Raw genomic sequence first — 17,355 nt, 5'->3', positions numbered from 1 at the left:
TACATTATATTAGATCATGAAGTTTGTATGTTAGCAACGTCAGCTTTTTAAATTTTATAACAAAATTGATATCACACTAGTCTATAATTTAGTGATTGCCGTTTACAAATTAATTTACGAGTAACAACCTTTTATTCCTCAAGAGTGTAGCCTGTAGTGAAATGATAAATTAATCTATGGTTTCTTTACTGTTAATGATTGGAATATACAGGAGACTATACTTCTTTCAGAATTGCATATGTTCAAGGTAACTAGGTTTATTTTTTTGAAACACAGGTAACTAGGTTCATTTATAGTTTTTGGAATATATAGGGGTGGATACTGTTTGAATGATTTGTTTCAAATAGACCGAGATGTCTCGGGTGTTTGTATGCTTGTAGACATGTTTATGGTAGCTATGCTCCTATGGATATATAATGAACCAATGAAACATGTTCCCTAGCAAATGTTTCTTGGTCAGTCACACAATCAAGAGTCTCTCCAACACTTCTTTTCCCTTATGCAAAGGCCAAAATCCGTCAACAGATAAGTCAGATGCAAACTTATCGACGCAGAGTCTGGTGATAAAAATATATCACTTTACAAAACCGTTACGAATAAGAGAAAACGACAAAGCCTAAAGACGAAAAGGTTAAAATCTTCAAAATTTGAAAGTAATAGCCTTTCTTCAAAATTAAGATAAAACTTTGAGGATACAAAGGTAATTATCAAAACCTTAATTTTCTTACACGACATTCTTGTTCTCTCCTTCTTCCTCCTCTGTAAAATTTTCAGAATGGCCTCCTCAAAGCTTAAACCTTTCATCAACCTCCGTCGCTACAAACCAACCCCACTCAACCAGAATCGATCACTATCCTCAAACCCCTCTTCTTCCCAATCGAACTACAGGAAACAAATCTCACTCGCGAACCTCCTCCAACGCTACGGATTCCCTCCCTCCTCTCTCCAACACTTCCTCTCAAAGAACAACACTTCCCTCTCCAACTCAGATCCATCCGACACCGAAGCTTCACTCTCCATCTTACTATCCTTCAAACTCCCTCAGAAACAACTCGTTTCGCTGATCCACGATTGCCCCAACCTCCTCCTCCGACCAGATTTCCTCAGAAAATGGAGAGCTCCTCTCTCTGAAAACGTCGTCTCCTCTTCGGCCATCAAGAGCGTCCTCGAACACTCAGCTAGATTCGGGATTGGTCCGGATAAGTTTCACCGATGCAGTAAGGTGTTAAGAGGTTTAGGGTTTTGCGATAGTACTGTAAGCAAGGTTCTAGAAGCCTTCCCTAACGTTCTTGTAATGAACGAGGTCGATGTTCGCAGAAAGGTTGAGTTTTTAGTTTCTATCATCGACATCCCTAGAAGCGACATTGAGAGGTTCTTTCATATTTTTCCTGAGATCTTAGGGATTAGTATTGAGTCTAAGCTTAAGCCACTGCTCGATGAGTTTATAAAGATTGGGTTTAGTAAAGACGAGATCAAGAAAGAGATCTTTAGAGAGCCGCGTGTTCTCGGGTTAGAGCTAGGCGAGCTTCCACGGTGTTTGGACCTGATCAAAACGTTGAAATGCCGTCAAGTGATCAGAGACGAGATTCTCAAGGAGGGATTATTCCGTGCTGGGTTCGAAGCGAAACTTAGAGTTGATTGTCTATGCGAACACGGGCTGATCCGTAGAGACGCGTTCAAGGTCGTGTGGAAAGAGCCGAGGGTGGTGTTGTACGAGGTTGATGAGATTGAGAAGAAGATTGAGTTTTTGACTAGCCGGATGGGGTTTCACGTTAACTGCTTAGCTGATGTGCCGGAGTATCTAGGGGTGAATCTTCATAAGCAGATTGTACCGAGGTACGATGTTGTTGAGTACTTGAGGCTCAGAGGCGGGCTTGGTTGCGATATCGGGTTGAAAGGTTTGATCAAACCGAGCACGAAGAGATTTTATAACTTGTATGTGAAACCGTATCCGGAGTGCGAAAGAATCTTTGGGAAGAGAAGGGAGGAGGAGGATGCGAGGGTGCGAAAACGACATCCTGCTGGGCTTTGGAAGCTTATGAAACCGCCTAGCCATGTTACAACCGAGGAAGATGTGGTGAACATGAAGTCTTTTGTAGAGTCGCTTGGTTAGTTAGGTGCCGAGCTTGCACTGATTTGACACAGGTCAGCCAACTTACCCCGGTGGATCCTCGCTCCCTGATTATTTGAGGAGAGGACAAATGCATCCTCCTTCATAAAACACGCTTTGTAGCCTTGGAGGCAGAAAACATTTACCAACGGCCCATTGCATTTTGTTTCAATGGTATAGATGCGACTGTGACTGAAGGATTTGCTGATCAAATGTAATGAATTTGGTACTAAATCAACTCGAGGGCCTGTTCCTAACTTTAACTGCTAGTTTGAAAGTTTTTGTGGGCCGGGTAAGCTAGTGGCCCGTTTTGGCAACTAAGAAAAAAACCAATGCATGTCAAGGCCAGTATTAAGTTAAACAAGTATGCAGGAGGATCAACTAATTTTGAAAGAATGGAAAAAAAGCGATACAAAAATGTATATAGAGTATAGACTTGTAAAGTTGTAAGTGCATTAGAGCAACCTTATCTCAAACGATTGTAATTTGGGATTCTGTCAGACATAAAACTCTTAATTATTAAAACTTATCTATTTAAATAAGTAAATGGACAGTTGACGTAAAAAAAATCTACAAGTTATATATATTTATTTCGATATTTGTAAAAGGTTAGTGTAGACAGTTTAAAATATTTTCAAAAGCGAAAATAATAATCTGAGAGGCTGAAATACTAGCAAGTGAATTTTGGGTATTTTAGATAGATTTCTAAGAGTATGTGATCAATTCGGAGTAAAATAGATATAGAAAAATTGTATCCATATAAGATCCCATAAAATTTTGGTTTGGATTTGGGATTGGTTTCAACGGATTCCAAGTAAAAATAAATCTGATAATTGTATATTTACTTTTTGAAAAAAATAGTATAATATACATAATGAAAAAGTTATGAATAAGTTAAAAGTGGTCTAGTGATAAACCCGGATGTTAGTTTGTCTTTCCAACCAGGGTTCCAATCTTTTGATCGTGCAAATTTGGTTACATGGTTTCTATTTAAACGAGGGACAAGACTTAGGTTCACCCTCTATGGTGAACCTTTATATTCACCACACCATTTATGACCAATGAAAATGACATGTAAATAATCAAATAAAATATATTAAATTTATTTTAAAATAGTTAAAACAAAATAATGACAATTCTAAACCACAAATCTTAATTTTTAAACTCTAAACATTAATTTCTAAATCCAATCCCTATACCCTAAATCAAAATTTAAATTTAAATTTAGGGTTTACGATTTGGGTTTAAGATCTAGGATTTGGATTTAGGGTATACGGTTTGGGTTTAGGGTCTAGGATTTGGGTTTAGGGTCTAGAATTTGGATTTAGGGTATTAGATTTATATTTAAGGTTTATGGTTTGAGTTTAGGGTCTAAGATTTGGGTTTAGGGTATATGATTTTGGTTTAGGGTATAGAGTTTGTATTTAGAAATTAATATTTAGAGTTTAAAAATTAAGATTTGTGGTTTAGAATTGGCATTATTCTTTTTTAACTATTTTAAAATAAATTTATAATGTTTTATTTAATTATCTACATGTCATTTTTATTGGTCATAAATGGTGTGGTGAATTTAAAGGTTCACCATAGGGGGTGAACCTAAGTATTGTCCTTAAACGAGTAACTGACAGGTTTACGGTAAGAACCGAACTGATATCTACAAGTATTCATGGCAATACCACCCATCCGATAAAAAGACTATATGTCGAAACGGATCTGAACCAGTTCATTCGGGTTTTAAATCTCAAAGTAGCGACAGTTGGTCAAATATCATCTTTGACTTGGTCAACGTATCTGAACAACGGTTTTCTGTTAGAAATGTAATTTACTTTTTAAGACCCACGCGATTTGTGACATTTGCTTTCTTCTTACGCATCATACCAGCTTATAATGTCTCGCGAGTTAGACAACCTATGACGACCATACATACATATACACATACCGTTGCCTCAACTTTATATTGCATAGGTGTCACTCTCTGTGTGTGGTATCAATGTTGAAGGAGACAATTTTGTGGTAAACGAGGTCGAGGCTATGTTGGGTCCACACCCTGCATCATGCATGGCCACCATCTTCCTATGTTTGGTGACTTAATTGGTATGTATATCAACTATAATGTCAAACAAGTTGAAAAAGATTTAATGAAAACAATACGTAGTTGATTTACAGTCAATTATTTGGTTCAAGACTTAAAAGTTAAAACCATTAAGAGCATCTAGCTAGGTCCATTGCTAATAAAACTGCCATCAAAATATGAAAATAGTAAAACATTATTTGAGATAGTTGAACTTGTAGCGACCTAAACCAATTTATGAAACATTGAAACTATAAAAAACTGAACAATACTTTCTATAAACCAAAAATATACGGCCCTTGAACTTAACTATAAATCAGTCTACCCTCTGTCCAAATTGATTTGTATAAATTTTTGTAAGAATTTTATCATGTATGTGTATAACTATGATACCCCATACCTCGTTTCGTATTCATATTCTCTGATTCAAACCAATATTGCATGGAATCTCAGTTTCGAACAAATGTCCATAGTTGGTTTATATTAGCTCATAAACCATGATGATATAACGAGCGTAAAAAAATTACACCAAGGATCGATGCCCATCCCCGATTTTCCATTTGCAATATAGTATTACTACTATAAGTTTACATGAAGGACCGACACTGTCGATTTATGTGCGTTTCTTAGAGACATTGAGGAAACAGTGACTTTTTTGTTGGGTCAAAAGGAAGCAAATCCATCTTGTTGATCAACGATTTCGTTATTAATTTGGTTCGAGTCCCAATGGAATATCTAGGTAGAAACCACGTCCATGATTCATATTTAATTATTTATGGGTGGGGGTCTAAATTCAGTAAATAATAGGAGTAACTCTCATCTAATATTTCATTTTTATGATTTCAAATTTCACAAAGTACACCTATATATACGTGGCATGTAATGACCTAGGTATAGGCTTGGTTAAGATAAGAGCTTTCAAAGAGTTTATGACCTACGTAACATACCAATATGCATTAAGTATATTACTATGTGTATGAAATTAGGGGAAATTTTCTCAGAAAAAATAATTAGGGGAAATGCGGTGATAGTTAATTGTGTTTTCGAAAGATAGTTTGCATAATCTCTCCAAAAAATAATAGTTTGCATAGTGTTATAATAAAAATAACATTTTGGAGTAAAAATAAAATAATATTTTATATAAGAAAACAATGTAAAATTCATAGTCTTAAAAGAACAGTCGAGATGTATGAGGTTTTACCATTTCATATTTGGAACAGAAATTACCAAAATATAGCCTTTCTCTAGCTACCTAGTAGCATTTTGTAGGCTCAGACAGGTAGCCAACTCTACAAGACTCATTCACATTCCGGTCAAATTGTATCCAAAACTTCAACCGACCATGTTGGATATCGAATATCGATTATCATAGTACTTCACATATTAATTAATATCATATATTATTGATGTTTATACAAACTTCCTCTTTGACCTTTTTGAACTTTCACCGGTGACCGACTTTCCATATACGAAAAGAACAAATAAATGTTTCTGAAAAATATTTTATTAATCCTCGGAAGATATTATTAACCAAAATCTGGTCCGACATAGCTAGTTCCACTTGACTGCTAACGTATCAGTGTCCGCAAATGTAATGTCTAACAGTGCAGATGGAAGACCTGATAAAATTATAAAACAAATCAACATGTCGATGGTAAGTGGGTACCACTTCGCTAGTTGCTTTGAAGAATAGGGAAAATGAATCCAAAAATATGTTCCTTTAACTATAAGGTAAAATTGGATTGACAATATACATAATGGAACAATGTAAAATGGCGTATTCCATCAATCCTACAAAAATGATCATTCTATCAGTTTTTCGAACAAAAATAAAGCAAAATTCAAAAATAAAAAAAAAACATTTCATTACAGGTTTGAAGAGAAATTAACGAAACTAATTTATTCTAACTTTTTGATATTATATTCATCTTATCTTAGCACATTCACCTTTATTCCATACATTCTTTCGCATGTTTCCGACCTATGATTTATACCTTGGAAAACTAATTAACGAGATGTATATTGATAGATTGATAGGCTCTCTATATGATATCACAAAGATTGTTTTATTTTATTTGTAATGTGTATTGCTTTGTTCTGATTTGTGGGAAGTAAACAAAAACATGTATATAAACATACCATGCATGATTCTTTCTCAAAAAAAAATCATAACATGCATGATGCAACAAAAAGGCAAGTTTTAGTCAAAAGAAAAAACAAAAAGGCAAATCCATCAGATTTAAAAAAAAAACATTTTAAGCGGTGCGAGTTGTATCTTTCTAATTAAAGAGTATTAACCATGGTTAAGACTGTATTAGGACTGATTCTTTTAATTAATTGCAATTTACTTATCACCCCATCTAACCGTAGTTAAATTCCACCACTATATAAAAAACATCTCACTATCCTCATTATCATCATCATCATCATCATCACTGTTTCTTCTCTTTAGCTCACTATCTAAAAAAAACCTAATTTATTCTACAAAAATGGCTATTGATATGAGTCTTTACTTCGCTTCTCCATTTCCGAGTCTCGACCTTTGTCTCAGCATTGTCCTCTTCATCTCCCTTTTCGTTTTCTGGTTAACTCCAGGTGGCTTTGCTTGGGCACTCTACAAAGCTCGTTTCCATACCCAACCAGAATCCAAAACCCTACCCGCCATTCCTGGCCCGTCTGGCCTCCCCATCATCGGCCTCCTCTTAGCCTTCGTTAACAACGCCTTGACACACAGAATCCTTGCCAATATCGCTAACTCTTGCAAAGCAAAAGCTCTCATGGCGTTCTCCGTCGGGTCTACCCGTTTCGTGATAACAAGCGAACCGGGGACGGCCAAAGAGATCTTAAACAGCTCTGCTTTCACGGACCGGCCTGTGAAAGAGTCGGCTTACGAGCTGCTCTTCCATAGAGCTATGGGGTTTGCTCCCTTTGGTGATTACTGGAGAGAGCTGAGGAGAATCTCTTCTACTCATCTCTTTAGCCCTAAGAGGATCTCATGTTTCGGAGAGTCTCGTCGAAAGATCGGGGAAACTATGGTAGGAGAGATCAAGAACGCAATGACGAGTTATGGAGAGGTGCATATCAAAAGAATCTTGCATTTTGGATCACTCAACAACGTGATGTCTAGCGTCTTCGGCAAGACATACGACTTCAACGATGGTAGTGTTGTTAACTCGAAAGAGACTAATGAGTTGGAGTACTTGGTGTCCGAAGGCTATGAGCTTCTCGGAATCTTCAACTGGAGTGATCATTTCCCGGGGCTGAGGTGGTTAGACTTACAAGGTGTAAGGAGAAGATGCCGTAGCTTGGTCGGTAAGGTGAATGTGTTTGTCGGAAATATAATTGAGGAGCACAAATCAAAGAGGTCTCTTAGTGATAATAAAGAAGAAGAGAGCACTAATGATGATGACTTTGTTGATGTCTTACTTGGCATGCAAGGCAATAACAAACTTTCCGACTCCGACATGATCGCCGTCCTTTGGGTACGTATATATATATATATATACATTCCGGTTAAAAGTATTGGCAAGTGAAATATTGGCCTATTGTATCCAGATTTACGAAATAATTAACATACATATAGGTTCCTAAATTTATAAAAATAAATTATTAAAACACTTTCTAAATTGTTTATAGTGTGTGTATATGGGTTGGTCGAGTAAGTTGCATAATCTTAAAATTGGTTTTTTGGTATAGGAAATGATTTTTAGGGGAACAGACACCGTGGCGATTCTATTGGAATGGATCCTTGCAAGGATGATTCTTCACCCTGACATTCAAGCCAAGGCGCAGGCAGAAATCGATGCTATTGAGAGTGAAATGGGACGTCAAGTATCAGACTTAGACCTCCCCAAGCTTCCATACATTCGTGCCATCGTCAAGGAGACCCTAAGGATGCACCCACCTGGTCCTCTTCTCTCATGGGCTCGTCTCTCCATTCACGACATTCAAATTGGGACACACTTTATCCCCGCCGGGACCACTGCCATGGTTAACATGTGGGCTATAACCCATGATGAAAAGGTCTGGCCGGAGGCTCATGAGTATAAGCCGGAGAGGTTTCTTGGTGCACAACAAAGTGATAACTTTCCTATCATGGGATCTGATTTGAGGCTTGCTCCCTTTGGTGCTGGACGTAGGGTCTGTCCTGGTAAGTCTATGGGTATAGCCACTGTGGAGCTATGGCTGGCTCAGTTGCTAGGTAGCTTCAAGTGGGTTCCTTGTGGTGAAGTCGATTTGAGCGAGACTTTGAAGCTCTCACTGGAGATGAAGAACTCTCTTGTTTGTAAGGCAATCCCTAGGGTTTAATAAGTGTTTTGTTGGCTATCAAACTATGCCATTCTCTATCTCTCTCTCTTTCGGTATGTTTGATCTACCATGAGAGATAGCTAATTACTGTCCTTTCTTTCTATGACCAGCTACATCTAAATAAATTAGTCTAAAATGTTTGTACCTGTGTTTTTTGTCAGCATTGTACCGTGTTTAATGTATCAAAATTCCAATAAAAAGTTTATTTAAAATTATTATTTTCTCTCAATCTATCAAGTTTTAATAACCAAATACTATGTTGTAATATTTCCGCATGCAATTAATATCAGATCAATGCTCATTTACATAAACTTGTTACATTTGATTCGGAAATATAAGCTTTGTTTTATATAATTAGAGAATTGTTGTATTTGCATCAAATTCAACATTAAATGTCATATTGAGGGAATCTAAACCATAAACTGGAAAAGGAGAACCTAACCATGGTATGTTAGTTTTGTTTGTAATTTATCTAATTCATTAAAACTGAAGTACAAATTTAAAATAACTCAGACTTTTCCTAAATAATTACAAGTGAATGTCATTCCCTTTTTTATTCTTAATCATAAATAATTTTAAATAAATAGAATTACAAAATACATAATAAATATTGTTTCTTAAAAATATCATATGTGTTACACCAGGTTACCTAATATTTAGCTAACATACAAGATTGAAATCTTTCATTTCCTAAACAAACATAAATCATAAAAACAAAAATCTGTGACAAAGTTATGTTGTAGGATATGTTTTCCAAGATCTTAATTTTTGGTAAATAATACTTATTTTAATTTTAGGATGATTTTTCTGATTTTTATAGTATGATTCGGTTTGAAGTGTACGTTTTCCAAAATATTGATTCGAATACGAATTGAAAATGTTAAATGTTTATCAAAATATTAATAAGTATGTCTTTAATATTTTCATTCAACCAAAGTAATAAACAGACATGTTATTATTATCAATTTTTCAAAAATTATTTTCAATCCTTTTATTTTCAAATCGTATGGAATTTGGAGATAAAAGAAAATTAAGACATGACAAATACGAACAAATATTTTAGAAACAACATTATGATACATCTATCTTCTACGGTTTTGGTATTTATGATATTTTATCTAAAATCTTTTTCTTTTCAACTGAGTAGTTTAAATATGTAAATATGGCAAAAGAATTTTGAAATTGAATTTAAAAATAGTAGTATCAGTAAGAGACATAAAATAGATATCCTAAAAGGAAAAACTCTAATGTGACATTGATCAATAAACACCAAAGTTATATTTTTGAAGTTAATAAAAGGAAGTCGAAACAAAAAAAATAGATTATACAATTAATATTCGACATCTACGTAAAAAATAAAAGAAAATAACACCCGCACACTCCTCTAGTTTAGTATAAACAAGAACTTTTCACATAAAAGCTATATTAGTTTTGGATATTTCAGATTTTGTGTATTAGGTTTGGAACAAAAACTAATTTTATAATATTTTATGCTATTCTCTGTATATGTTGTATCTCTTTTTCAGTATTTTGATAGTTTGTCTTATTGTTGTGGTTTTTGTTTGCTAACAAGTCATACACTTATTTTATTACATATAGGAGTTAACAAATCCAGTATTTATAGCTTCAGGTTCTAGTTCTATTGGTTGTAGGAAAAAGACAATTTATCATATGATATATTTTTTAGGTTAGCCTGATAAGACTAGTCCAAAGACCTGCTATACAAAAGAAAATTATAACGAAGATTCATTACTTGATTAAGATAAATTGAAATCTACATACGAGGAAAACCTTCTTTGTAGAGGAAAAATGTCGAAGTCACAAATGATATGTTAGATTTGATGATGGATATATATATATATGGGCCTTAATTGGAGTGAAAAAAAATTCAATGAAAAATGTTGTTTTCATCAGAAAATAGAAAATAGAGTGTTGACGGGTTTGTTTGTTTGTTTGGACTTTGGAGGCTGCATAGAAAATTCAGCACCAGCCTAGAGATAAACGTGGACCGAACTCAATTAACGAATGAGAGACCAACTAAACCTCTACGGCTCTACCTGCAAACGTCCATTTCTAAAACGTGACTTTTTAGTCTCAACAACATCAACCACTTCTCCTCCTCGCAAAACTAGTATTCAGTTTGCTTTACATTTGTATTTATTTATCTAAGTTTGAGCTATTAAACGAGATTTCTTAAATTTAAATTTAAATTCAAAAAAATAATTAAAAAAAAGAAAAGAATTTTACCAACTGAAGATGAATTTTTAAATTTTATAAGCTCAATATAATTATTTGGTTTGTTTATGTTTTTTTGGATAAATGGTTTGTTTATGTTTTCTTTTTTCTTTTGATAAATGGTTTCTATTCAAATGACGCTAGACATCATCACCTACCTAAATCTTTCTTTCTATTTATAGAACCGTCCATCTTTCTTCATCATCATCCTCCACAACTCCATAAGAGCTTCCCGACATATCCTCTAACTCCATCACTCAACACCATCTCCCCAATGGAACCCAACACGACCCCGAACGGATCCCAAGTCGAGCTCTCGGAGTTCGAGAAGACCCAAAAGAAGTACCAAGATTTCATCTCTGCCCTCCCAAAGAGCAAAGGATGGAGACCAAACGAGACCCTAACCCAATACGGTGGACACTGGTGGCAAGAATGTCTCCTAGAAGGCCTTCTTCACGCCAAAGACCATTTCCAAGCACGACCCACCGACTTCCTCGTCTGCAGCTACCCGAAAACCGGCACGACCTGGCTCAAAGCCTTGACTTACGCCATCGTAAACCGTTCCCGCTTCGACGACGCCGCGAACCCGCTCCTCAAACGCAACCCTCACGAGTTCGTGCCTTACGTGGAGATCGACTTCGCTTTCTACCCGACCGTGGACGTCCTTCAAGACGGGAAGAACCAGCTTTACTCCACCCATATACCCAACGGATCACTACCAGAGTCCATCGTGAAGTCAGGTTGCAAGATGGTTTACATATGGAGAGACCCCAAGGACACTTTCATCTCCATGTGGACTTTCCTCCACAAGGAGAAGTCTCAAGAGGGTCAGCTAGCGAGTCTCGAAGAGGCTTTCGATATGTTCTGTGAAGGTCTGTCTGTGTACGGTCCTTATCTGGACCATGTGTTGGGTTACTGGAAGGCTTACAAAGAGAACCCGGAGAGGATTCTGTTCCTTAGGTACGAGGCGATGAGAGCTGATCCTTTGCCGTTTGTGAAGAGGTTGGCTGAGTTCATGGGGTATGGATTCAGTGCCGAGGAAGAGGAGAAAGGGGTCGCTGAGAATGTTGTGAAGCTTTGCAGCTTCGAGACGTTGAAGAATCTTGAAGCTAACAAAGGAGATAAGGAGAGGGAGGATCGCCCTGCGGTTTATGCGAACAGTGCTTATTTTAGGAAAGGAAAGGTGGGAGATTGGGCTAATTATCTGACTCCGGAGATGGCTGCTCGTATCGATGGGTTAGTGGAAGAGAAGTTCAAAGACACTGGCTTGCTTCAACATGATCAGTGAAGTGTGTTTGTCTTTGATCTCTTCTTGATCTTTTTTTGTTATTCAGTACAAAACAGAGGATGCTCTGTTTTTCCATTTGGTTCTGTATTGTATGTGTGTAATCTGTTATCTGTGTCATCGTATTTATAACAAGAGAAAGATCTTTGATTTATGGTCTAGTAAATACCTATCCAACACAGTCAGAGACACTTCATCTCTGTGCATAAACAGAGAAAAGATTAAACACTTAAGTTCCACAAGATCAAAGACATATCCAGCAAAGATGAATGGTTATAAAGTCAATTCCTTTTTGTAAACAACAGCAGCAAGATTATTTATTCTAATATATAACATAATACATTATAGAATATCTGATGTAAAAAAGCATACAAAGATCAATAATTTCTTGGTAACAAAAACCAGTCATATACCATGATCAGTGAAATGTGTGTGCTCTATGATCTCTTCTGGTCTTTTTGTTGTTACAGTACAAACAGAGGATGCTCTGTGTTTCTATTTGGTTCTGTATTGTCCCTCTTATTTACAACAAGAGAAAGATTTTTGATTTATGATCCTCATTTCTTGAACTAATAAATAATAAATATACCTAGTGCTAGTTCACCTCTGTCCATGAATTGAAAAGATTGAAAACACAAGTTCCACAAGATCAAGACATATCGAGCAAAGATGAACACCATTTGTAGTGCTACAAAGCCATTTCTTTCTATAGGAACAACACCATTTGTATAAAAACAGAATCAAGAATTATTATTATTATTATTTTGTTCCAATATATAAACTTGTTATTACATAAGATAATCAAACTGACAAAAGGAGCAAACTTCTGCCGCAAATAAGTATATAAAGATCAAGAACCGGTCATTGACCATGTTCAAGCAAACCTGTATCCTTAAACTTCTCTGCCATGATCCCATCAATACGAGCAGCCATCTCTGGAGTCAGATAATTAGACCAATCTCCAACCTTACCTTTCCTAAAATAAGCGCTATTCGCATAAACAGCAGCACGGTCTTCCCTCTCTTTCTCTCCTTTGTTAGCTTCAAGATTCTTCAACGTCTCGAAGCTGCAAAGATCCACCACTTTCTCAGCAACACCCTTCTCCTCTTCCTCTTCCGTGAACCCATACCCCATAAACTCAGCTAGCTTCTTCACATACAGCAAAGGATCACCTCTCATAAACTCGTACTTCAGAAACAGAATCTTATCCGGATTCTCGTGGTAAGCTTTCCAGTACCCCAAGACATGATCAAGATAAGGACCGTAACCAGACAAACCTCGGCAGAACATATCAAAAGACTCCTCGAGGTTGTTTACAGGACCTAGCTCTGACCTCTCTTTGTGTAAGAAAGTCCACAAGGAGATGAAAGTGTCCTTTGGATCTCTCCAGATATAAACCAACTTACAACGTGACTTCACAACCGAGTCTGGTAACGACTCGTAAGGGATGTGAGTTGAAAACAGAGTGTTCCCTTTGTCTTTTAGGACATCGACTTGAGGGAAGAAAGGGAAGTCGATCTCGATGTAAGGAACGAACTCGTGAGGGTTACGTCTGAGGAGAGGGTTCGAGGTATCGTCGAAGCGGGATCTATTGGCTATGGCGAATGTCAAGGCTTTGAGCCAAGTGGTGCCTGTCTTCGGGTAGCTGCAGACGAAGACGTCGTTGGGTCGCGCTTGGAAGAACTCTTGCGCGTGAAGGCAGCCTTCGAGGAGAGGTTGTATCCACCAGTGACCACCGTACTCGATGAAGGGCTCTTTTGGTCTCCAGCCTTTCTCGTGTGTGAACGTGGAGATTAGTGCTTGGTACCGTTCTTGATTCTTCTCGAATTCTGATGACTCTGTTTTGGCCTCGACTTGGTTCGGTACGGTCGTGTCGGTTAGGGGTTCTGATTCCATTGGAGACAGAAGCAGAGGAGCTGTATGATTTTGAGTACTTACTCGTGTGATGAGTGATGGTCTGTGTTCTGACAAAGATCAGATTTGGTTTTAACTTTAAGTAATGAAGCAATTTTACCCACGTGTTAGTTTGTGATTCGTAGGTTGTTGGTGTGGTGGCACATGCCTAAAATATGTAGCATTCTCTATAAGGCTTGACACGCAAAACTAGGGAAACAGGGTTACAAGATAGTACAACTTATTACAAGTTTTATTGATTTTGTCATCTATTAGGATTAATGGACTAATAACATTTGTAATTTGCAAATATAGGCCCAACTTACAAGTTGCAGGTATTTTTGTTCATCCGTACCCAATATATAATACATATACTCAACACGATTTAGATTTTTGATATGACTTTGTGAGATGACTGAGTTCATAGAAACAATAATCCATTGTTGTTTCATGGTTGTTTACAGAATCATAATAGCTCAAAAATAACGTACATGTTCTCTGTTTGAGTCCAGCATGCAGAGAGAAATTGATGGCTAATTTGTTAAGTTAGCAAATGACAATCATGTATCACTTCAAATTTGTTTTAGAATTCAATTTTTAAAGGTATGTTAAACTATATGAAGATATATTTCATACAATATTTTTTTCATACAATTATTTTGTACAAGTCTTTAACAGTAATTAACAAGTGAGGTGATGATCCTGAATCCTAAATATAACAAATTAAAAACTTATCTAAACGGAACAAATATAAGTTTTTGATGAGCGATTGGTAAAAATGACAGGAAAATGAAGTAAATGAAAAAAAATTGAAGTAAGCCAAAAGTAAAGATAGATGGTAAGAGGAAAGGGAGTATAATACATTTCTCTAGTAAATCTTGAAGTAAAATTAAGAATGTATATATTTCTCTTTTTTTGTACAGCAAATGGTTGAAATAGTGAAAAACTTGTGTTTGTTGATTGGTAGATTTGTAACTGAATTTGGAGTAAACTTTAATTTCAGGATAAATATTTACTCTATCAGTGCCATACGATCAAGCCTATAAATTTTTATAATATAAAAAACATTGTAGAATCTAATGACATTTGGGAGAACGCCATAACACTATTATGGTTTCAGATGTGAAGAGATGGATGAATCGCAATCCAGAGCCTATTAACATATGTTTGACACTGACAGATTAAGCCACCATGTATACAAACCCATCTGTATCCAATGGAGATTAACTCGATATACCCTATACCCTCTCAAAAATATTCACACTATCCCTTCCCTATTCATACTAACCCTTTTATCCCTTCTTTTTCATTGCAATTACCTTACTCTCCTTCCTTCCTTTCTACACATCTCGTGATCTCACTCTTCTTTTCATCCCCTTTATTCTCCAATTAAATACCAACCATATTTCAACCACTTACATGGTCCACAAAGAAACTTTAACCAATCAGATTTTTTGTGCCCCACATGTCTCCTTCCTTTTCCCCTTCTTCATCGTATTCTCTTTTCCTCCATTGACGATTTTGAAGCTCCAAAACAAATAATTCAGGTTCGTTTTCCATGATTTTTTTTGTGAAATTTACATTTAAATAACGTGTATATGATGGGTAACGTTAACACTGTAAGATTTGATGAAAATTTGAGAGTTTTAAAACGATTTTTAAAACGATTTTTATGGATTTCAGGTATATTTTATATCCGTTTTTGATGAAATTTTTGCTAAAATATCAACTGTATATCTTGTCTAGTGTAAAAACAAGAAGATCCGATGAAAATTTGTGAGATTAAAAACGATTTTTGAAAACTAGGTCTATGGATTTTGGGTATATTTTATGTCCGTTTTGATGTTTTTTTGTGTGTAATTTCATTAGGATGAATTACACATTATGGGTAATGTAACATCCTAACAATTTCGTTCTTAAAAGATGATTAGTTAGCTGAAGAATAGATTCTGGGTACTACTAAGATAACTAAGTTTACTAAGACAAAATAGTTTTACTGGTATTACTGGGATTACTATGTTGACAAGTTCGACTAGTATTACTCGTATTACTATGTATAGTACTGAAATGAATTAGTATTAGTAAAATAAGATAATATGGTGTCAGAATCAATTTTAAGCTTCTTAATAATTATACTTCTATTTTATTTCAGAAAAATGCAGAATCCGCATTGCACAATTATATGTTTTGATTATGGAGGATATTATATGAAGGATGAGGCTGAAATAAAATGGGTCCCGGGAGATGGTGATGGAGAAGATGAAATTCACACGCTTGGTCATCTTCATCTTCTTAGATCTCTGTCTTTCCAAACGAAATAAACAAGTTCACTCTCGAATTTGTGGCTCTTGTATGGGGCGTTAGTCATGGTCTAAAAAAAGTTTCTCCTATTGAATATTGAACTGAGATATTGTCTATCTTTGATTGGATTCAGCAGAATTGGGGTTTTCTCTTCAAAAAATGTCCTGATATAAGATTTTTTTCTTGTTGTCTTGTTTTATAAAATCCATGGCCTTAAGACTCCAGCCACTTGCATCGATTTGTTTTGTAAAATTTATACATGAGCTGTGGTGGTACATAAATCTAAATCAAAGCTCCTTTATAAACAACTCCTCTATTACAGGGAAACAGGGAAGAGGTATTAACCTTTAATGAATCGTGTTTATTAAATCTAAATAAAAAATGGTTGTTAAAAAACAAAAGAAACGAACTTGGCATAGTGGTTGAGTCGTTGATGAGCTACTGTTCTAACCAGGGTTCAATTCACCTTCCAACCAAATGTTTTTTAGAAAATAAACATACAAAAGCCACGTAATCGATAACTGATGTCCCCGGATTGGTATTTCTTTCAGATAGAAACAGAAGCTTGATCAAGGCAGTGCGTCTAGTATTTCCTGAGGCCGAACATGGGTATTGTATATGGCATTTGTCTCAGAATGTTAAAAGCCACGTCCATAACAACAAAGATTCTTGTGCGTTCAAGTTTAGAGAATGCGCATACGCTTATACAGTAGCTGAGTTCAAGTATCTTTATGATGCTTTTCGCAGGAAGTATCCAAGCGCAGCGGTCTATCTTGACAAGAGTGTTGAAGAGAAGAAATGAGCTCGATGTTACTTTGAAGGAGATAGGTACAATGTTGACACCACCAATTTGAACTACTAGAAATTACTGGTATTATTATGTGTTATTTGAACTACTACGAACTACTGGTATTATTATGCGTTATTTGAATTACTAAGATTTACTGGTATTATTATTTGTTATTTAAACCATTATATGTATTATAGTTTATGATGTAAAATTAGACAATTTTGGTGGTTATTTTCAATGCGTAAACTATGTATATAATAACTACGTAGATTTAGACTATTTTTATGCTTGTTTTCAATAGTTAAAGAAAAGCTTGTTTTCAGTTTCCCAAAAAAACTTCTTTAACTTTCAATGGTAGTGTG

General features: G+C 35.7%; 4 protein-coding genes across 4 annotated transcripts; 3 read left to right on the top strand and 1 right to left on the bottom strand.

The window, feature by feature from the left end:
* Positions 1-744: 744 nt before the first annotated feature.
* Positions 745-2,373, top strand: LOC108815895 (transcription termination factor MTERF15, mitochondrial). Its single transcript, XM_018588425.2, has one exon. It carries the CDS (start codon positions 776-778, stop codon positions 2,111-2,113), a length of 1,338 nt encoding a protein of 445 aa, XP_018443927.2. The 5' UTR covers positions 745-775; the 3' UTR covers positions 2,114-2,373.
* Positions 2,374-6,621: 4,248 nt separating this feature from the next.
* Positions 6,622-8,678, top strand: LOC108816994 (cytochrome P450 78A5). The gene is made up of 2 exons (XM_056990356.1): positions 6,622-7,663; positions 7,878-8,678. The coding sequence occupies exons 1-2, from the start codon at positions 6,671-6,673 to the stop codon at positions 8,487-8,489; spliced, it is 1,605 nt and encodes a 534-aa protein (XP_056846336.1). The 5' UTR covers positions 6,622-6,670; the 3' UTR covers positions 8,490-8,678.
* A 2,238-nt stretch (positions 8,679-10,916) lies between these two features.
* Positions 10,917-12,161, top strand: LOC108814527 (cytosolic sulfotransferase 16). The gene has a single exon (XM_018587122.2). The coding sequence runs from the start codon at positions 10,999-11,001 to the stop codon at positions 12,010-12,012; it is 1,014 nt and encodes a 337-aa protein (XP_018442624.2). The 5' UTR covers positions 10,917-10,998; the 3' UTR covers positions 12,013-12,161.
* A 571-nt stretch (positions 12,162-12,732) lies between these two features.
* LOC108814391 (cytosolic sulfotransferase 18) lies at positions 12,733-13,986 on the bottom strand. The gene has a single exon (XM_018586952.2). The coding sequence runs from the start codon at positions 13,903-13,905 to the stop codon at positions 12,871-12,873; it is 1,035 nt and encodes a 344-aa protein (XP_018442454.1). The 5' UTR covers positions 13,906-13,986; the 3' UTR covers positions 12,733-12,870.
* Positions 13,987-17,355: the final 3,369 nt, after the last annotated feature.

This window comes from Raphanus sativus, chromosome 7 (assembly GCF_000801105.2).
Source record: "Raphanus sativus cultivar WK10039 chromosome 7, ASM80110v3, whole genome shotgun sequence".
In the NCBI taxonomy this organism is placed as follows: domain Eukaryota; kingdom Viridiplantae; phylum Streptophyta; class Magnoliopsida; order Brassicales; family Brassicaceae; genus Raphanus; species Raphanus sativus.
This window is presented reverse-complemented; position numbering and strand designations above follow the sequence as displayed.

What these genes read in the sequence shown, in the direction of transcription:
- LOC108814391 (XM_018586952.2), bottom strand. Translation starts at nt 13,905, where the DNA reads ATGGAATCAGAACCCCTAACCGACACGACCGTACCGAACCAAGTCGAG.
- LOC108815895 (XM_018588425.2), top strand. Translation starts at nt 776, where the DNA reads ATGGCCTCCTCAAAGCTTAAACCTTTCATCAACCTCCGTCGCTACAAA.
- LOC108814527 (XM_018587122.2), top strand. Translation starts at nt 10,999, where the DNA reads ATGGAACCCAACACGACCCCGAACGGATCCCAAGTCGAGCTCTCGGAG.
- LOC108816994 (XM_056990356.1), top strand. Translation starts at nt 6,671, where the DNA reads ATGGCTATTGATATGAGTCTTTACTTCGCTTCTCCATTTCCGAGTCTC. An exon ending in ACATGATCGCCGTCCTTTGG is followed by an intron (nt 7,664 to 7,877) that starts GTACGTATATAT and finishes TTTTTGGTATAG; the next exon opens with GAAATGATTTTTAGGGGAAC.